The 20,888-nt window shown below is 35.9% G+C and overlaps 1 protein-coding gene across 4 annotated transcripts in view; it reads left to right on the forward strand.

The window, feature by feature from the left end:
• Positions 1–20,888, forward strand: part of LOC111147237 (PHD finger protein 14) — a 232,980-nt gene that overhangs the window by 26,016 nt on the left and 186,076 nt on the right. For all 4 annotated transcript variants that reach the window (XR_002640604.1, XR_002640605.1, XM_022503156.1 and 1 more), the window contains 2 exons: positions 3,508–4,301; positions 11,223–11,367. Coding sequence is in view for 2 of the 4 variants with exons in the window: in XM_022503155.1 (XP_022358863.1) it covers positions 3,508–4,301; positions 11,223–11,367 (939 nt within the window). In the remaining 2 variants the exon portion in view is untranslated. The remainder of the gene's footprint in view (positions 1–3,507; positions 4,302–11,222; positions 11,368–20,888) is intronic.

Genomic DNA, 20,888 nt, shown 5'->3' on the forward strand with positions numbered 1-20,888 from the left:
TTTTTTTTTTTTTTTTAAAGATTTTATTTATTAGAGAGAGATCAAGAGCTCGCGAACACAAGCAGGGGAAGGGGAAGAAGGGAGAGGGAGAAGCAGACTCCTCGGCGAGTAGGGAGCCTGATGCTGGACTCGATCTCAGGACCCCGAGATCATGAGCTGAGCCAAAGGTAGTTGCTTAACCAACTGAGCCACCCAGTCATCCCAGAATTACTTCTCTTCTAATGCTAAGAAGCAACTGACTTATTTGAAGTATCTGACTTATTTCTCTAGTCTATTAACTTAAAAAAAAAAAAGATATAAGAGTGATGGATTTGGAACATGACACAGAGTCATTGTTTGAATTTGTAGTAATAAGACATTTTTCTTTGCAGCCTATAAGAATAGAATTATAGACAGCCAAAGACTGATTTTTTTTCATTGTCATTTTTGTCAAGCTATGCTTGTAACTAAATATTGTTTATCTCCATCCCTCAAGTGCATATGTATCAAAAGGAAGTGATGACTAATCAGATGAAGAAGTTATTTTTCAGAAATCAAAGCCATAAAATTTGATATATTCCTGATGCCTGCAGTTGGAGTATGGATAATATATTATATTTGGAGAATGAAGGGTTTGGTAAGCTATTAGGATTTGGATTTGTGGGAAAATTTCAGATTTATCTAATATGTTAACAGATGTAAAACATTTAAATCTTTTTTCTTTTCAAATTTATTTCTATTGAGATGATTACAAAACAAAAACAATCAAGGAGTTCCAATTTTGCCATACTTTTTTTTTTTTTTAAGATTTTTTTTTTTTTTTTTTTGAGGGAGTGTGAGAACACTTGCGTGTGAGTCACGGGAGGGGGAGAACGAGAGAGAATCTTGAGCAGATTCCCCACTGAGTGCAGAGCCCCGCATGGGTCTTAATCCCGTGACCCATGATATCATGACCTGAGCCTAAACCACCAGTCAGTCGCTAAACTGACTGAGCCACCCAGTCGCCCCTCACCCCCATGCATTTAGAAATGATTGGCATTGGCAACAACCACCAAGACAAAAATCATAAAAATTCTTAACATTTTGCAAACTTTATCAAGTAATAACAAAGTTGGATTGGTCTCAGTTTTGATTAGGTACCCACATTTGCGCCCCAGTTAATCTAACTTTTATATCTACTATATTTTTATTGGTAATTTTTAGGTACTTTTAATTTTTTTAAGCTTTTATTTATTTTAATTTATTTTAATTTTTTAAAAGATTTTATTTATTTGAGAGAGAGAGAGAGAGAGAGCATGAACAGAGTGAGAGGCAGAAGGAGAAACAGACTCCCTGCTGAGGGGAGAGCCTGATGTGGGGCTCTATCCCAGGACCCAGGGATCATGACCTGGGCTGAAGGCAGGTACTTAACCAACTGAGCCATCCAGGCACCCTTTTTTAGGTACTTTAAGGAGTATCTCTCTTAATTATGGCCATCTCTCTTAATTATGGCATCATTTGCAAGATGTTCCAGTTTTCTTTAGTCACTATGCACAGAGACTCTTTTTGCCTTAGAAGTATTTGGTCAACTCTGCTTATTATTTATTAGATTCTTATCTAAAAAAATATCTAGAAATCAATTATTATTTTTATTTTTACCAGAAGTAGGTTTTTTTTTTTTTTGGTAGGTTGGGTTTAATTATGAGTGGTATTAAAAAAATCGTAATTTTCTTAATGATTTGTATAACTGTTGGACTGAAAAGAAGTTACCTAGTTGTGGGTGATACTGGATTTACACTCTTTGAAATTCAAGAAGCTCAAATCTAAAGGTGTTTCCTAAATTTGATACAAACTCATTTTTGGCAAAACCTAACCAGAAATGATAGTTTATTTGTAATGTTTCCTTATCATATTTGTAAATATTTATATTTTTCACTGTGGAAATGTATTTGATTATAGGATAGTGCCATAGACTCACTGGAGATTTTAGTGTAATACGTTGTGTATATACCATGCTACCCTTCCAAAATCTGGGAAAAAAAAATCAAAATTCTGAAAGCTGTCTGGCTCCATAAGTTTCAGATAAGGGATTGTTGACCTAAATGATATTGCTCTTGTGTCCTTTGTAAGATTGTTTAGGATGAGTGTTTTTTCACAACAGTTTTAAATAAGCTGTGGGTCCCTGTGTGGTAATCTTGAGATTGACAATTATTTTGTAGGGCCAGTCAGTATCTATTGTACGTTACTATATTTTTAATTGATTTAACTTGCAGGATTTTTTTTAAAGCCTTTTGTAAAGGATTTCTAGGATAGTTTAGATACCTGATACTAATTACAATTTACTTTTTTTTTTTTTTAAACTTTCTTTACTTTTAATGTCCATTTAATTATAATAGCTAAGCCTGGTTGAGTTAACGGAACTTAAAACGGTGTGGAAACATAGACTTTTTTCACCATTTTATTATTATCCTTTTCTTAGTTATAGGCTCAAAGAATGTATCACCTTATAGATTTTACTATAGTTGTTGGCCATGACCTGAAAATGACCACTTGTTTCTTACTTCTTTCAGCTTCCCTTCCTTTGTTTTTCTTCTCGTTATTTCAAATTTTAGATTTTTATTTATTCAATTAGATATAAAGAGGATCAGAAGGTTATTTATTGAGTAATGTTGGGCCAAGATGGCCTGGGCTGCCCTAGGCAGGAATGGAAGAAACTTGCTTGAAAGCTTGTAGTCCTGTATGAACTCTTTAATAGTCTAAGCCAATCTTTTCAATGACTACCATGGTTGCTTATTTCCAAGATGGATTTGTTTTTTTTAAAAAATTATTGATTTCTTTCATTCTAGGGGGCTTTTTGAAAGTTTAGGTGGCTCTTATTGGTATGAATAGTATACTAATCAGCAGGAAAATTGATAACTGCTGTTGGAACTTCCATTTACTATGCCATGCTATTGTCTCCTTTATGTACTTGATACTCCTAAAATTGATTAGTATGCTCGGGATGTTGCCTGTCATAAATACCTGTGTTCATTTTTGCTGGGTAAGGAATAAAATAAATGAGACCCAAGTTTTTTGGGCCAGGTTTTTCTTGTTCTCAATGTGACTCAATGCTTGTAAGTTCTTACAGTTTATGAGATGAAGATGGAAGAGAAGAAGAATTTGGTCTGTATTATATTATTAAGTTAAAATCAAGTGCCCAGTTTAAAAAGAAGCACCTTTACTTTTAGAAAAAAAAAATTGCTTCTAGGGTACCACATATAGCATGAGCTATATAACACAAAATAGTGTTCCTTTTTTAAAAACATTTTAATTTAGAGTTACATATATTCATCTTCATTAGTGCTATATTGAATTAGAACCATTATACCAACTTCCATTGATTTATTATTTAATCAGGTTGGGAATGTCTATCATTCTTTGACTTAAATTTGTTTATATTGTTTTGCAAGTTACTCACAAATTTTGGTGGTTTCATTTGTGTCAGCGTTGTGTGTGTGTGTGTGTATGTATATACATATGTGTGGTTTTTTTTTCTCATATTTTCAACAGATTCTGAAGGGAGTGGTAATGGAAGTGAAGATCCTTCAAAGGACAGTGGAGAAGGTTCCTGTAGTGATTCTGAAGAAAATATTTTAGAAGAAGAACTGAATGAAGATATTAAAGTAAAAGAGGAACAACTTAAAAATTCTGCAGAGGAAGAAATACTGTCATCAGAAAAACAGTTAATTAAAATGGAAAAGAAGGAGGAAGAAGAAAATGGAGAAAGACCTAGAAAGAAAAAGGAGAAAGAGAAGGAAAAGGAAAAAGAGAAGGAGAAAGAAAAGGAGAAAGAGAAGGAGAGAGAGGATAAAGAAAAAGCAACAGTATCTGATAATGTGGCTGCTTCTGCAGCTGCCACCACACCAGCCCCAAGTCCTGCTGTTAACACATCTCCTTCAGTCCCCACTGCAGCAACCACTACAGAGGAACAAGTCAGTGAGCCAAAAAAGTGGAATCTTCGTCGAAATCGACCGCTTTTGGATTTTGTTTCCATGGAAGAGCTGAATGATATGGATGACTATGACAGCGAAGATGACAATGATTGGCGACCTACTGTAGTAAAGAGAAAGGGGAGATCTGCATCTCAGAAAGAAGGAAGTGATGGAGACAATGAAGATGATGAAGATGAGGGAAGTGGGAGTGATGAGGATGAGAATGATGAAGGCAATGATGAAGATCATAGCAGCCCTGCCAGTGAAGGGGGTTGCAAGAAGAAGAAGAGTAAAGTTCTTAGCAGAAACAGTGCTGATGATGAGGAACTGACCAATGATAGCCTGACACTATCTCAAAGCAAGAGTAATGAGGTAGATCAACCCAATTTTTATGATCTCTGTCTGTCTGGGGAAAAGGGAATTCTTCTCTAAACCATTCTACTCGTTATATTAAGTAGCTTCCTTGAAATCCTATTGATAGACAGCTGTGGGAGTGAATGAGCACACTAACTGTAACATATATTCATTTGGTCAACCAGCCTTTATTGAGTATCTGCTGTTTGTCACCGTCCTCAAGGAGCTCACAATCACCGGCCTCAAGGAGCTCACAGTCTTTATAGTTAGAGAAATATTTTTATATCCATAAACTAGGGATATGGTAGTTTTTCTTTCCCTTTCCTGTCCTCTCACTCCATTCTTCATAGGACTGCTGAATGGTGCTGACTGGAGTATGAAAACAAAGGTCACCTTTATTTCAACTTAGCTATGCCCTATCCACATGAAAATTTAGACTTCTAGAATATTTTAGAGCAGGACAGCAAACAGCTTAATGATTGCCTCAGACTTTTAGTGATTCATTTTAAAGTTAATTCCTTTACCAGTCATAGCATTCATCATCTGAATAGTTACCAAGTCTTTGCTTTAGATGTATGGGAGTAAATAAAAATGTTTACATATATTTAGTGAATAAGTTCTCTCTACAAAGAAATGAAAAAGAAAAACCAAACACTCGTATCATAAAACAAACATTTCTGTCTTAAAACTACAGTAATGATTCAGTTCTTCCACTTGAAGTTCTACTACCGAAAGTTAGGTTTATCCTTTGGGCCCAAGATGCAACATTCAAGATTCTTCAGTCAAACACATTTGTGTCTCTTTGTCTGTGTGTTTATGTGTATGTTTTTCTTCAAAAGCAAGATTGAGTTGTCGTCTTACATGTAGATGTACCTGTTACATCAACATGTGGAACTATAATAATTAAATTTGTCATTTCTGTTAGTGTATTTGTTGTCACAAAAATTCAGTTCTTTAGCAAGCACTTATTTTTTGTTTTCTCATATCATTGAAAAAGGTTAAACTGGTAGAAAGATTTTCCTTCTATTCTTTATTCTTTTACATTTTTTCTACGTTACAAGTTTTACATACCAGTGATTACCTATTTTAAGTAAGTTTCATTTAAAAACTGGGTGATTTTTTTCTTGCCAAAATAATAAGTAACAGGCTATGAGGGGCATATATGTCAGTAGTGATGAAACACGTTATATTTTAATTATAAACATTGGTTAACTTCTAGGTTATCCGCTTTCATATGAAGAATGTTGTCTGCTTCCAGTGCTATCTATCCTAATTCTTATCTTTAAGTAATGGGAAATTGTCATTTGGAATATAATATAATATAGTATTTATAATGCTGTAGCACAAACAGTTCCATATTCCCAGTGCCAATTTAGGAAACTAGAAATATGGAAAATTCAGTTGTTCATGTTTGATGTAGGCTTGTATCCAGTTCACTTTATAGTATTTAATAGTCTATATTTACTGAATAAGTTTACCTTTGGTAGCTTTACTTTCTTTATTTTTATTAGCCTGACATTCACAAAAGTAGGCTGGCTAATGATAAAGTCAGAGTTAGATTTTATGTGATGGTGTGGGGAATACCTGCAGATGGTTAGAAATCTGACAGGTAAAATGTATACCTTATCCATTTATTAATAAACTGTAATATGTAACGTTGCTTAGGAGGTTGTAGACTGTCCTTTATGATGCATTAGAAGACCACATGTGCTGTCTAGGTTTTTTTTTTTTTTTCCTACCAGGAGAGACTTCAGTAAATAATGGGACTTCATATATTTAGATTAAGTCCTAAAGGAATGTGATTGCAGAGCATTTATTGGAAATGTGCCTTGATGAAGTTGTCAAGAACTTTATTCTTATAGTAGCTAAACTAATTTCTGTTGTGTTAATTTCTGTTACTTTTCCTTTTGTTTTACTTTATGCCGAAATACAGAGAACTGATAGAAGTTAATTTAACTCAATAATAGTCTACCTGAAATCTTGGTAACTGTTTTTCCCCAACACTAGTAATTTTTGATGGTTCTTCTATTTATCACTCAAATTAGCTAACAAATTTTAATAAAAACTAATCAAGATTATTATTTTATCTTACATTTCTGAATTTCCTCTTCGTATGCTCTTGATTTTGTAAAGATGACTAAAGGTAATTCTTGTTTCCTTATGGCCATTGTTTGTATCTTAATCTTCCTGGTTATTTTAGGTAATGATATTTTGGCATCAAGGTATCAATTATCTATTAGTTAATACAAATATATTTGATTATATTTGAAATTTTATTTTTCTCTATGTTTTCGAATACTGCTTTGTAGTAGAACTAGCTGAAAGTGTGGTTTTAGAAATACTTAATTGAATTATATTTAGTTTATAAACAGCATATTTTCTTGGCTGTTACGTCAGGTGCTCTTGTAGAGAAATGATGTTGGACATTTTGTAAGTGATTTCCAGAAACTTCAATAATTTTAGAGTTTTTTAGGGAATTTGATTTTTTTTTTTTTTTTTTTTTGAGTGGGGGGCCTTTTATTGATTCTTAGTGGACTTAACATGCCTATGCCAAAGGCCTTGAAAATACTCTAGAGTAGTAGTTTTTAAACTTTTTTCTCGGGATACTTTACACTCTTAAAAAAAAAATTACTGAGAACCCTAATTGTATTTATGTAGGTTATAGCTTTTGTTACTTTCAAATTAAAACTCAGGAATTTCAAAAATTAAAACATACAGAAGCACACAAGTGGTCAGATTGATGACCCTATTCCCTGTTGTCTAGTTCTGGAAGACTACATCATACACCTATGAGAGTGAAAAAGGCAAAAACAACCTCACTATTATTATGAAAATAGCCTTAACTTGTGGACCTTATGAAGCAGAGTCCCACAGACCACACCTTGAGAACTACTGTTCTATAATTGAACATTTGATAAACCGACATTTTCTACATATGGGGACTTCCCTTGGCCTATAGAATTATGACATTTTTTGAATTTAGTGAGGTCTGAACAATCACCTTGGAGTATGGTTACATGCCATTTTCAAACTTTTATCTTGATGCTTTTGAGATTAATTGATGTTATATTGCTTTTTGGTTTTCTGAAGTGAATCTTTTGGGGATGGGTGGTGTAGCATTTTCAGAGAATGGTTTGCATTTTCAGGACTTTGAAACTAGAGCTTTGATTGAGGATTAATATTTGACAGAAGATTATATCAATAGAAATTTTCAGGTGGAAGTTTTTTGGTTTCTTTTCATAAAAGACTCCCTTGCGTTAAATGGATTGTAAGATGTTAAATGGATGTGAAGAAATGGCAATTGTCATCCCATTTTTGGTAATTTAAATTTTTGCCAAAATTTATAAATAGCTACTTCTGTTTGTGGTTTCTGACTTATTAAATATCAGTTGCTTTTTACACATTTCAAAATAAAACAATTTTTTTTTTTAAGATTTTGTTTATTTACTAGAGAGAGACAGAATGAGCAGTGGGGAGGGGCAGAGGGAAAGAGAGAGTGAGAAAGAGAAGCAAACTCCCTGCTGACCAGGAAGCCTGATGCAGGGCTAGATCCCAGGACTCTGGGATCATGACCTGAGACAAGGGCAGACGCTTAACTGACTAAGCCACCCAGGCATCCCAGAACTGCATTTTTTTTTTAAGATTTTATTTATTTATTGGAGAGAGAGAGAGAGCGAGCACAGGCAGCGGGGAGGGGTAGAGGGAGAAGCAGACTTCCTGCCAAGCAGGGACCCCGATGTGGGACTTGATCCCAGGACCCTGGCATCATTGACCTGAGCTGAAGGCAGATACTTAACCAACTGAGCCATCTAGGCACCCCAGAACTGCACTGTTTTTTTTTTTTTTTTTTTTTTTTTAAAGATTTTATTTATTTGTTGGAGAGAGCGAGCAAGAGCACGCACAAGCAGCAGGGAGGGGTAGAGTGAGAAGCAGACTTCCTGCCAAGTAGGATCCCCGTTGTGAGACTTGATCCCAGGATCCTGGCATCATTGACCTGAGCCGAAGGCAGATGCTTAACCAGCTTAAGCCACCCAGGTGCCCTTAAAACAACTGCTTTAATATATTAAAAGACAGTTCAAAATACTGTGCAAAAATTACTTCCAATTCTTGAGAATTTAACTTTTTCTTGAAAAACTTAGAGGAAGAAAAAAAAACAAAACTTAGAGGAAGACCTGTTGCTCAAACTTTTTGGTGTACTAATTTTTTCTCATATTCAGAGCAATAAGGATTCTTTTAATTCTAGTTTTGCATGAAGTGTTCAGGAGTTCCCTTTAATTAGACATACATAAAACTTAGAATTTATCCTGTTGTATGTAGTATTTATAATCATCTTTGTAGAATACATAAATAAATGAGCACTAAACCCATGGAGTGCATTAGACAATATTATCATTTTAGGTGTAAATTTTAAATCCCAAGGGAAAAAAAATGAATAAGTTCACTGAAAGTTGTCATTGACTTACAACTATAGTGCCCCATTTATTCCTCTAATTGCCATAGATACCATTGAATTATGATATAATATCAAAGTTCTTTTGTAAGTGATACTCTTGTGCCATCCAAAACCTACTTTCCCAATATCTATTTTAATGTGAAAACCGAATTTTCAAATAATGTATTTTTTGGTAAAAACTTTGGTAAAAAGAGAGTGTGTTACCAAGATTTTCCCACTAGAAGCATTATCGGTCAGTCATTTGGTAGGGCTCCAGTTCCCTTGATTTCTCTCTCTCTCTGCATTACATTTCTGGTAAGAATCTCAAATGATGGGTCTCCCAGAAATACCAGTTGATTTTGTTTTCTCTTCCTCTAAATGATAGTATGTGGAGAGTGAAATTGGTATAGATATACAATCTAGACATTTTTTTCTGAAGAAAATGGAAGAACAGGAAAATAATGGAATTACAGCTACCTATTAATGCTTATTTTTCTGATCCATAGAAAGTTACTTGTTCCCCACATGGATAAACCTTTTTTCAAACGCTCATTAGTTGGAATTCCACCAGAAAAGCATTGGCAGAACCCATTTTACACGAGTAGCCTGTCAATCATCAAACTCAGGTTGTTGGCTAGATCATTTTCTAGTTTGTGATTTTTAACCTAGATGTGGTATTTTGGGAAAAAAGTCTTTTTGGACTTGCCATGGGAAGATATTTAAAATAGCAGTACTCATTGAGGTTTACAACTTTTGGAGGGATTCTAAGGAAGATTCCTCAGTATAATAAATGGTCAGCTCATATTCCTCTTCTTGAACCACCTACAAGAATTAGGAAAGGGGAATGGAAATGAACATAATTAACTGAGTACCTAGTATATCTCAGGAACATTTTTACTATACAATTATCTTAATCTTCACAACAATGTCAGCAGGTAGGTATTACTTTTGCCATCCCATTTTACAGATGAGAAAACTGTAGCTTTGAGGTTCAGTAGTTATTAAATGAGAACTGAGAATGAAACGCAAAACATTAGACTTTAAGTCAAATGCTCTTAAATTTGAAGCATAGCCAATGGGGTGACCATTTGGGTAGATTTTTGTTTTGCTCAATGTACCAAAGTACTATAAAACATGAGTTTTCTTCTTAGGAACTTTTTACCTTTTTTAGTACTCATGTCCCAAGCCCCAAACACTATGGTTTTATAACAAAGAGGAGCAAAAAAACAAAAACAAAACAAAACAAACCCGAAATATACAATTTTAAAGTATTAGGATTCTCTAGAGCATGGACGCTGTCTCCTATTTGACTTTGCTTTTTTTTCCTGATTTGCATTTTTTCTGATTTGTTTTATAGATCAGCTGCAAGTTTAGGTGTATAGCACAGAATTGAAAAAAATGTTATTGATGGGATGTTCAGGGGTCATTCAGATGTCATTTATAGATTGCTATGAAATGATGACTCTAAATGTTACCTAGAGCTACTAGTCTGTTTAAAAGAATACAAAAATATAAGAAAAAGTGGTTAGGTTCTCAAATGAAAATATAGACTCAAGTGCTATCTTGTATAATATCCAATCTGATAATATAAGAATCATTGTTAACCATTTAAAGTTTAAATCTGTAATGCAGTTTAAATTAAACAAAGCAAACCTCTTTTCCTTCTTGAAATTTTATCTTTATATCTTTGTTTCTCCTTTTATATTATTAGTCAGTATCTTATTATCAGTTTATACTAAATTTTTTTTTTTTAAGATTTTATTTATTCATGAGAGAGAGAGGCAGAGGGAGAAAGAGGCTCTCCCTGGAATCATGGCCTGAGCTGAAGGCAGACACTCAACCTACTGAGTCACCCAGGCACCCTATACTAGTTATTTCTTGACACAAACTTAATAGAGTACTTCACGCTTTATCAACTAGATAACCTGGATCCTTTTTTAGATGGTTTTCTGTGCCTGTATATACAGATATGCCTATCTAGGCTCTCTTGAATTGATCATCCAGTAGTTTGATGACTCTAAAACTTCTGAATTCCTCAGCAGTTAAGGAGTATATAGTCTGTAATTATGCCAGTATGTAAATATACCATCCCATACATATTTGCTTATATGTTATCTTGGATTGATTTTTTCCTGTTTGATATGTGTGTGTCTTGTCTCCCTTAAGGCAGGCTTATAAGCTTCCAAAGTGTAGGAACCATGTCTTACTATAATCCAGAATGGTAAAGCAGGTGAAGAGTTGTTAGTCGCAAGCTTGCTCTTTTATTTTTTAAAGAGGAGAATATGGGACTTCAGGGAAAATAAAAAATTATAGGGTGCTTAGAGGGCCATTTGATAAACAGATGGACTTTTCAAATGTTTTGGAATTATTAAATTTCAAACTAAATTACTAAAACAATGGAGAATGCAGCATAATTTTAGAAATGCATAAAATAACTTTGAGAATTATAGTTATTAAAATTATCTTTTAATTTAATCATGTGATTTTCTGATATGTTTTAATATTAGGACTCGCTGATTCTTGAGAAGAGTCAAAACTGGAGTTCTCAAAAAATGGACCACATTCTGATTTGCTGTGTTTGTCTTGGAGATAATAGCGAGGATGCTGATGAAATAATTCAGTGTGACAATTGTGGCATTACAGTCCATGAAGGTAATTTTGCTTTGTATTATCTCCTTTTTGAAACAGCTAATTGACACTGCATTAAAATAAGTAAAATCAACTCTTTTGCATTTGTACTGTTCTAAGGTTTTTCTGTAGTACTTCACAGTTTTTCAATTGAAGTAGGACATATTGAATCCTCAAAGTATCATTTTTCAGATTATGTTAATTTAACATGTGTTTTTAAATAACTGAAATAGAAATACTATTACATGGAAATCACAGTATTTCTTTGAAGGTCAGTGTTATGATAATTTTCTTCCTGGCATTTGTTTCTCGTTTTTAAATGAAATTTAGATATAGGAAAAAATGTAGTATGTTAGTGTGGTAGAATATGTTATTTAAAAAATCACATTCTGGGCGCCTGGGTGGCTCAGTGGGTTGGGCCTCTGCCTTCAGCTCAGGTCATGATCCCAGGATCCTGGGATTGAGCTCCGCATCGGGCTCTCTGCTCAGCAGGGAGCCTGCTTCCCTCCTCTCTCTTTCTGCCTTTCTGCCTGCTTGTGATCTCTGTCTGTCAAAAAATAAATAAAATATTAAAAAAAAAATCACATTCTGAATCTAGTGATATACAGTTTTTGTTTCACGGTTATAATTTTTAATTTTAAACTTGTGTAGAGAGATTATCTTTTAAAATCTGAAATAGCTACTATAATATATGGAAAATATTTTTCCAGTTATTTTTGAGTCTTTTTTGTTATTTCTTTTGCTTGTTTTTTCACTTAATTTTTTTTTTTCATTTTGACGTAATTTCTGACTTACAGAAAACCTTTAAGAGTATTATAAAGAATTTCCATATACTCTTCACTCAGATTTCCCATATGGTAACATTTTGCTGTTTTATATTCTCTGATACAACAATTTTGTTTTCAACTCTATGGGAATAAACTGTAGACATAGCATCTCCCTTTACTACTAAATACCTGAGTGTGTATTAACAAGGGCTTTTTCTTATATAACCATATAATTATCAAAGTCAGGAACTAAGCATTGATTGAATTCTATCTAACCTACGGACTATGTTCAATTTTGCCAATCATCCCTGTAATGTCTGTTCTAGCAAAGTAAAATCCAGGATTATGCATTACATTCAGTCATTATGTCTTATTTGGTTACCTTTAATCTGGAACATTTCTTGAGACCTTGTGTTTCATGCCATTGGCATTTTTGAAGAATACAGGCCAGTTCATTTACAGAATGTCCTTAATACTAATTTTATCTTTTTTTTTTTTTTCCTCATGGTTAGATTCAGGTGACATGTGCTTTTTTTTTTTTTTTTTTAAAGATTTTATTTATTTATTTGACAGAGATCACAAGTAGGCAGAGAGGCAGGCAGAGAGAGAGAGAGAGGAAGGGAAGCAGGCTCCCTGCTGAGCAGAGAACCCGCCATGGGGCTCAATCCCAGGACCCCAGGATCATGGCCTGAGCCGAAGGTAGAGGCTTTAACCCACTGAGCCACCCAGGCGCCCCTCAGGTGACATGCTTTTGGCAGAAATGCCATAGAAGTTATGTTGTGTTTTCAGTTTATCATATTAAGAAGCATATAGTACTTACTTTTCCCATCGTTGGTGATGTTATTTTCATCACTTGGTTGAGAGGGTATCTTCCAGGTTTCTCTGTGGTAAAATTATTTCTTTCTGTCAGTTAATTTTTTCCTGCAGGGCTGTGATTACCACAAAAGAATTTTTCTATGGCCTTGTCCTTACCTGCTCTTTTGGTATTACAGCCCTTCTCTCAATAGTTCTTGGAGTCTGCTGGGCTTATGGGACTTGCAGGGCCTATGTTTCTTTAGCCAGTACCTTCTTGCCTTCATATAAAGCTGCCATTCCTTGCTGCTAAGGCTCACAATGGAAATGTCTCCTATTATTGTTACTTATTCATTTAGTCTTTTCAGTAATATTTGTTGAGTACCTTCTATATGCTAGGCATTCTGTAGATTTTAGACAAGTAAAGTAAAATAAAGTAAAATAAACAATATAGAAATTGCTGACCTCATGGAGGTTAATATCTAGTAAGACAGGCAATGAAAAAAATAAAACAATAAATGATTATATATATGTATGTTTACATATATATACATACATACATATCAGGTGATAGTCTGAACTATGAAGAAAAATAAGGCAGGACAAAGAGAATTGGAAATGCTATGGATTTGCAGGGAGGAGTGGACAGGTGGGAGTTTGTATTTATGCAAGGTGAAGAGGAAAATCCCCTCTAATAAGGTGATATTGAGCAGTGACCTGAAGGATGTTAGGAAGCGAGTCATGCAACTCTTTGGGGAAAGAGCACCCTAGGAAGAAGGAGTAGGAAGTGTAAAGATCTTGAAGTTGGAACACAGTTGGAGTGTTTATGTCATGGCAGGAATTAAGTGAGCAAGCTGGTGAGTGGTGGGGGTAAAGATGAGAGCGAACCAGGTAGGCCTTGCAGGTCATAGATTTTCGATTTGATTCTGATGGATGTGGTAAGACCTATGAGTTTTGGGCAGCGGGTTAATATGATCAGATTTATGTTTGGGAAGGATCACTCTGATTGCTGGGTTGGAAGTAGACTGAAGTGGGTCTAAGTTGGGAATCAGGGAAATCATTTCAGAGACCATTGCAATGATGCAAGTGAGGAAAACGTTTTGAGATAGGTAAAATAGGTAAAATTAGGCAAAATGTTGGAACTAGAGATAAAAATTTGGGACTCATCGCCTGTAGATGTTATATAAAGCTGTGAAATTGGATATGCTATCTAGGGAGTAGTAAAGTGGTTCTAGCACTTCAGAGGAGATGGGAATCGCATTGCCAGTGGGACAGGAGGAGAACCAGGAGTAATGACCCAGAGGCTAAGTAAGGAAAATGTTTCAAACAGAGAAAGTGAGTAACTGTCATATTTTGTTTCTTGAGTCAGATAAAGACCTATGTCATGTGGCCACTTATCCTAATGCAGTGGTAGACTCCCAAGTACACTACCAGGCAAGCCATCCCAAAAGTTATAGGGAAAAAGGTTCATGGACAAGATGCTTTAATTACATGGCTTATTAAATAAGTGTAAAATAAAATACATGGAAAAAAGCAAAGGGAAAAATACGAAATTAGTTAACATGCTTATGATAGAGTACAAGTTGGTGGAAGGATCACCTGAATCCTGGGGTACACAGAGTTTGTATTGTATGTCTTACCTCTCTCTCTGCCTTTTCAGCCTTCGCAGCTGGTAGTATGGTTCTGAGGACCAGAGCCCACGTGGGCACTACCCTGGGCCAAACACACATACTCTTGGACAGATCCAGAGACAAGTATGCTTTAGTTCTCCAGTTAACCTACAGAATAGTTATGGGTTTTATGTTTCTTGGGCTGTGGACTCATGGAGCTAGAATAGGTATAACTGATGGGTGGCCATACTGAGATCTCATGAATATTGTGTTCTTCATGTCTCATGTACATTTAGTATATTCTTATTCTTCTGTGTCTTCTGTATATGTAGTAACTAGGTGCTTCAAGAATGTTAAATGTTTCTTGGTCTTTCTGTCTTTTTTCTGTCCATGTTTAATACATACCTGCTTTTTATCTGTACATGCACATTTCATCTGTCTCATTTTGTTTTTCTGTAGCAAAATGAATATTCTCAAGCAGAACAAAACACCATTACAATTGAGAGTTTACCATTGAACTTAGTAACATGAATGTCATTTCTTATTTCAAGAGAGTTCAGGTGGGAATGGAAGAAGGAAAGTGAAGATAGTGACTAAATGCAATCCCTACAATGAATTTTTATATAAACGGAAGCAGCAAGATGGGACCTTAGCTACAGGGATGTGGAGTTGAGGAAGGGTTTATTTCTTCTTATTTTAGATGCTTTTAGTTATCTTTTACTGTATAACAAACTATCCCACAATGTATCAGTTTAAAACAACAAACATTTTTACTTCACACGGTTTCTAGTGGTCAAGCATCTGCTGGAACTGTTAGTTGGGTGATTCTGTCTAGGGTCTCCCATGAAGTTCCAGTCATAGCTGTTGGCCTGAACTATAGTCATTGCAAGACTTAACTGGAGCTGGAGGATCTACTTCCCAGCTTGCTTATGTAGTTACAGATAGGCTTCTGTTATTTGGTGGCTCTTGGCTGGAGATCTGAGTTCCTCACCATGTGGGCCTGGGTATTCTCGTGACAGGACAGCTGGCTTCAGAATGAGTGATCAGAGAGAGAAAGGGTTAGAAGCAGTCATATGAGAGAGCTAGTGTCTTTTACAGCCTAATTTGGAAATATATACTATAATTTCTGCATATTCTTCACACAGAACAATCCTACTTAAATGTAGGAGGGCACATTCTAAGATGATTAATACAAGGAGCACTGATCATTGGGGACCATCTTAGAGGCTGCCTATCACAGATACAGAGATTAAATAGCGTGTTAGTATAGTACTAACATGGGGGGTGACCAGTGGAAAGAGAGTGGACAATTGATGTAAGGAGAGAAAAGGAAGCAGTTGCTGGAGCTAGGACTTTGAATACAAGGCTAGAGGGGATGGGATCCAGCATCAGGTGAAGAGATTGCGTAAATATGAGTAGCCATAGTAAGCAGAGGGGAAAGGATATATGGATACAGACGTAGGTAGGTTGTTAGATGTAGTGGTCAGAGCATGTGCAACTTATTTTTAATGCTTCTTGTTTTCTTGGTGAAATGGGAAGGAAAGTCATTAGTAGAGTGGAGATGGGGGAGATAGATGTTGGGAGATTTGGGAACAGAGGTTGGTATAAAATAGTTATTTGGGAGAATGAAGTGGATTAGGGAAATATTGGCATAACACTGTGTGCATGTGTGTGTGTGTGTGTGTATATATATATATATATATAAAACATATATATGTTTTACTGACAGCTATAAAGGACCACTTGTGATTAGTGATAATGAATTAAACAGACGAGTCAACATGGTTGTGTATATGTTTGGGGTGGGTTTTTTTGTTTTGTTTTGTTTTTTTGTTTTGTTTTGTTTTGTTTTCTCTAGGCATGGTTCAGATTCCTCAGAGCAGGTGCAGAAGAGGTAAACATGAAAAGCAGCTGCTGTGCTGCTGATGTGTTTGTTGTATTCATCACCACTGTTGATCACAAATATGTTACTATTGCTTATATCCATAAATGTCATTGCTGATGTGTGTTGCAGACATGACCAGGGCTATTAATGTTGACTTATCATGCTGAAAGCACTATCTCTACTTCATAGGTCATCCCTTTGACCATGCATATGTTTTTGAAGGCCAACACAGTGGTTTTAAGGAACTGAATTGGTTCCTAATATTTAAAAACGGGGAGATTTTATTTTTATACGTTTTGGATTTCAAACTTCTCTTGAAGTGCTGGCAGCAGTAGTTTTTCCTGAGGCTTCTGCTGGAGTTGAATAGGTCTGCCCCCTGCTGGTAAAGCCTACAGTTTCTTTTTTACCACGGTCCTTTCCCTAACCACTTACTCATTTTTGTCAGTTGCATTTTCTCTGAAGGTACTTGAATGTAGAATTCCCCATCTATTTTGAGGATGTCGTCTCTTGGTGTTGGTGCTCAGGCTGCTGAGGCCTTGTGGTCTCACAGCTTTAGTAGTAAAGGAATTACTTTTCTAAATGCCTGCCTTTAAAATTCAGCCCTGAGTCCACCAGGAACAATTGCCATGTACAATTCAGAGTGAGCCTTCTTCTTGGGTTCCGTTGTCTTTGATTCAGACGTGTGCACCTTGGATTCTTAGTACGAGTTCTTTCCCAGTAGATTCATTGTTCACACAAATGTAGATTTCTGGAAGGGTACCCTGTTAGTACCCTTAACATGCGTAGAGCTATTTAAGATTCATAATGGGATCTTTACTTCAGGTGAATAGCCTCAGTAATGGCAAATCTACCTTATTTTTAAGGTAGCTCTGATTTTTTTAGAAACAGCCAGAAAGTCTTTCTGAGTCAAGGTAGACAAATAAGATGATCAAGCTGAGTGGTAATTCCACTTAAGTCAGAACCAAGTTGTGTCTGTAAAGTCGTGTATCATATTTTCTTGCATAATTCATTTAACTGGCTCTGATGGCAGTTTAAGTTCCAAATGTTTTTGAGCATTTGCTAATGATTGCTCGTTTTTCTTCGAAGACTGACTCATTAGAATTTCTGTTATGGGAGAAGGAAAAAGGGAAGACAGGAAAGGAAAATTAATGCTCTTGAGTGTGAAGCTTTGTAAGTTTTTTGAGAGGCAGCTAATATGTGGAATGAATAAATAAGGAAAACTAGATGGGGAACTTGAACATTTTTCTACATCTTTAGATAAATCTTTATGTTGTGGTATAATTGCTTTGTTGGTAGTATTGTGAATTCTGTGAACTTCAGATAAATTTAAAGTGCAAAGTATAAATCAAAAGTAAAACATAAATCTTGAGAGTTTTTTTAAAAAAAAAGTTACAGCTTTTCCCCTCTAGCATAATATCCCATTTCTTTTGTTAATCTTGGAGTTTCTGTTGTGTAATTGTGATTATATAATTCTCTTTTTTCTTGGTTTCTTAGTAGAGTTAGAACTAGTAGCTTGAAAAATTCCTAGTTTTAGTGAGTTTTAATATCTATTTTGGTTTGGGGAGAAGTGTTAGTTTTTTTTTTAAAAGATTTTACTTTTGGGATGCCTGGGTGGCTCAGTGGGTTAAGCCACTGCCTTCGGCTCAGGTCATGATCCTGGGGTCCTGGGATCGAGTCCCGCATCGGGCTCCTTGCTCGGCAGGGAGCCTGCTTCCTCCTCTCTCTCTGCCTGCCTCTCTGCCTGCTTGTGTGTACTCTCTCTCTCTGACAAATAAATAAAAAATCTTTATAAAAAAAAAAAAAAAAAAAAAAAGATTTTACTTTTTTGAGACCTCAAGCCACTGTGTGCTTCCGTGTACTAGTGGGGAGGAGGGGCAAAGGGAGAGGGAGAAGCAGACTCCCTGTTGAGCAGGGAGCCTGACTCTGGCTCCATCCCAGGACCCAGAGATCATGACCCAAGCTGAAGGCAGACACTTAACAGACTGAGCCACCCAGGCACCCGAAGGGAAGAAGTGTTAATAAACATTAATGTATTTTCCATAAATGCATTACATAAATACATTTTTCCTTTTTAACTTAATTTCCTGTAGGTTATTTTTATCTGGCTAGTCTAAAAAGATTCCTTTATCAGATATCACTGAGTAGTATGTTTGAGAAGGGGTAGTTTTGGTATGGAAATACTCCTCTCTATTTAAGTTTTTTTGGACAATACTTGGGTAGTAGCAGCAAGAAATTATATTGATTAATAGATCTGTGAAGAATTTTTCATCTTCCATTAGCTTTAGATCAGTTGAATCTACTAATAGAAAAACAAAAATAAAAACAAAACAAAAAAACCCTGCTTAATATTCATTGGTTAAATGGTTGATTTTCTCCTCTGGGGAAGAGTAATGATGGTAATTCTTAGCATAGTAATGTGCAGACTGATCAGTATAGATATTTTTTGGTCCCTTTTTGGGTCCTCACATAGTTGCAAGCCCATGTTAATTAAATCCTGGTTTGAAAAAATAGCAGTGACATGTGACTTGGTCCAAATAATTTAGATATTTTGTTCTTTTGTCTCTTTCGAGGTGTACCATCTTCTTAGTCCTCTTTAATTTTTAGTTTTCTTTTTTTTTTTCTCTAAAATGGGGTCAGCAGCTTTTTAGAAGTGTCAGTTCTTCACTGTCCCAATCAGAGCTTTCATGACTGCTTAATTATTAGAATTTTTTTTTTAAAGATTTTATTTATTTGACACACAGAGAGAGAAATCACAAGCAGGCAGAGAGGCAGGCAGAGAGAGAGAGAGAGAGGAGGAAACAGGCTCCCCGCTCAGCAGAGAGCCCAATGTGGGGCTCGATCCCAGGACCCTGAGATCATGACCTGAGCCGAAGGCAGAGGCTTTAACCCACTGAGCCACCCAGGCGCCCCAATTATTAGAATTTTTAAGGACTTTATCCCTATATAACTGAACTCTCGCTGCATCTTAAGTGGTAAGTAGATAAATAAGTTTTATTTTTTTTTATTTTATTTTTTTTTTAAAGATTTTTTATTTTATTTATTTGACAGAGAGAGATCACGAGTAGACAGAGAGGCAGGCAGAGAGAGAGAGGGAAGCAGGCTCCCTGCTGAGCAGAGAGCCCGATGCGGGACTCGATCCCAGGACCCTGAGATCATGACCTGAGCCGAAGGCAGCGGCTTAACCCACTGAGCCACCCAGGCGCCCGATAAATAAGTTTTAAAAAATGCTCCACAACTCACAGTATTTACTTATTTTTAAAAGATTTATCCATCTATTTTGGGAGAGTGAGCGTGTGCACACATGAGCAGGAGGGGGTGAGGGAGAGGGAGAGAGGGTCCCAAGCTAACTCTTGACTGAGTGCGGAGCCTGATGTAAGGTACCAGAGGCTCCATCTCAGGACTCAGATCATAAGACCCAACCCAAAACCAAGAGTTGGAGGCTCAACTGACTGCACTCCCCAGGTGCCCCCAGAGCTCATAGTATTTAAATTAAAATGTCACTCTTACCTATTTCAGTAATTTTTTTTTTAAGTGTCACTACTCAGAGTACGGTCCATGGATCCACAGCATTAAGTAGTAGCATCTATATAACCTGGGAGCTTGTCAGAAATACTGAATCACAGACCATGTCCTTCTGAATCAGAATCTATGTTTTAAGAAGATCCCAAGATATTTCATACACCTATTAAAACATTAGCTCCATTGATAATACAAAGAGGCATCCCTGCAATGCTTACCATGGTAGCTGAACTTAAAGATTTTCAGGATTATCATTGGGCACATTTAGCACCAGTTTATTCAGAAGGATAGAAGAACAAAATCACAGCTTGCCACCAAAGCAGCCTCATGCCTTCCTTTTTGTGAATCTTTGTAGTAGTCCCTACAGCAAGCAGCTCACAGTCCTTTGGGAGCCATCTTTGGGCTGTGTCATTCTCCCCCACCTATCCCCATTTATTGTTACTCTCACTTCAGATGCAGTCTGCTAGTGGGGTCCTTTTTACCATAAGCAATATGTCCAAGTAACACAATTGATATTCTTTATCAGGTTCCCAGAGTTACAAAGATAGAAACTTAAAAGTTAGAGTCTAATGAAGCAGGAGAAAGGGTTAATGGAATTACTGGGGAATCCCACAGTTCTCTATATTGAGGACTAAGAGACAAAGGGCTCTAATGCATGAGCCCCTCTTAGACTTGCCTTTTGTTGACCATAGCAATTACTATTATGTGCATAAACCACCGGAATAATTGAAAGTTCTTTTCTTGTGTTAAATGCCCCACCCCTACACATGGGACTTGCCTGTTACTTTCTTTCAGTCATAGATCCCATCAGCATTTCTGTCTCTCTAGTGTTGCTCTTTTTACCACCTAGAGAGGATTGAAGAGAGATATTTGGTGAGCACAAGTTTCTCTGTGGTGTTGATGTAAACATTAACTGCTATTTAAATGAATTTCTTTTGTTACCTTGATTCTGTAAACATTTAAATGTAAGAT

The sequence above is a fragment of the Enhydra lutris genome, unplaced genomic scaffold (genome assembly GCF_002288905.1).
Source record: "Enhydra lutris kenyoni isolate GAN:26980312 unplaced genomic scaffold, ASM228890v2 scaffoldscaffold16, whole genome shotgun sequence".
NCBI lineage: Eukaryota > Metazoa > Chordata > Mammalia > Carnivora > Mustelidae > Enhydra > Enhydra lutris.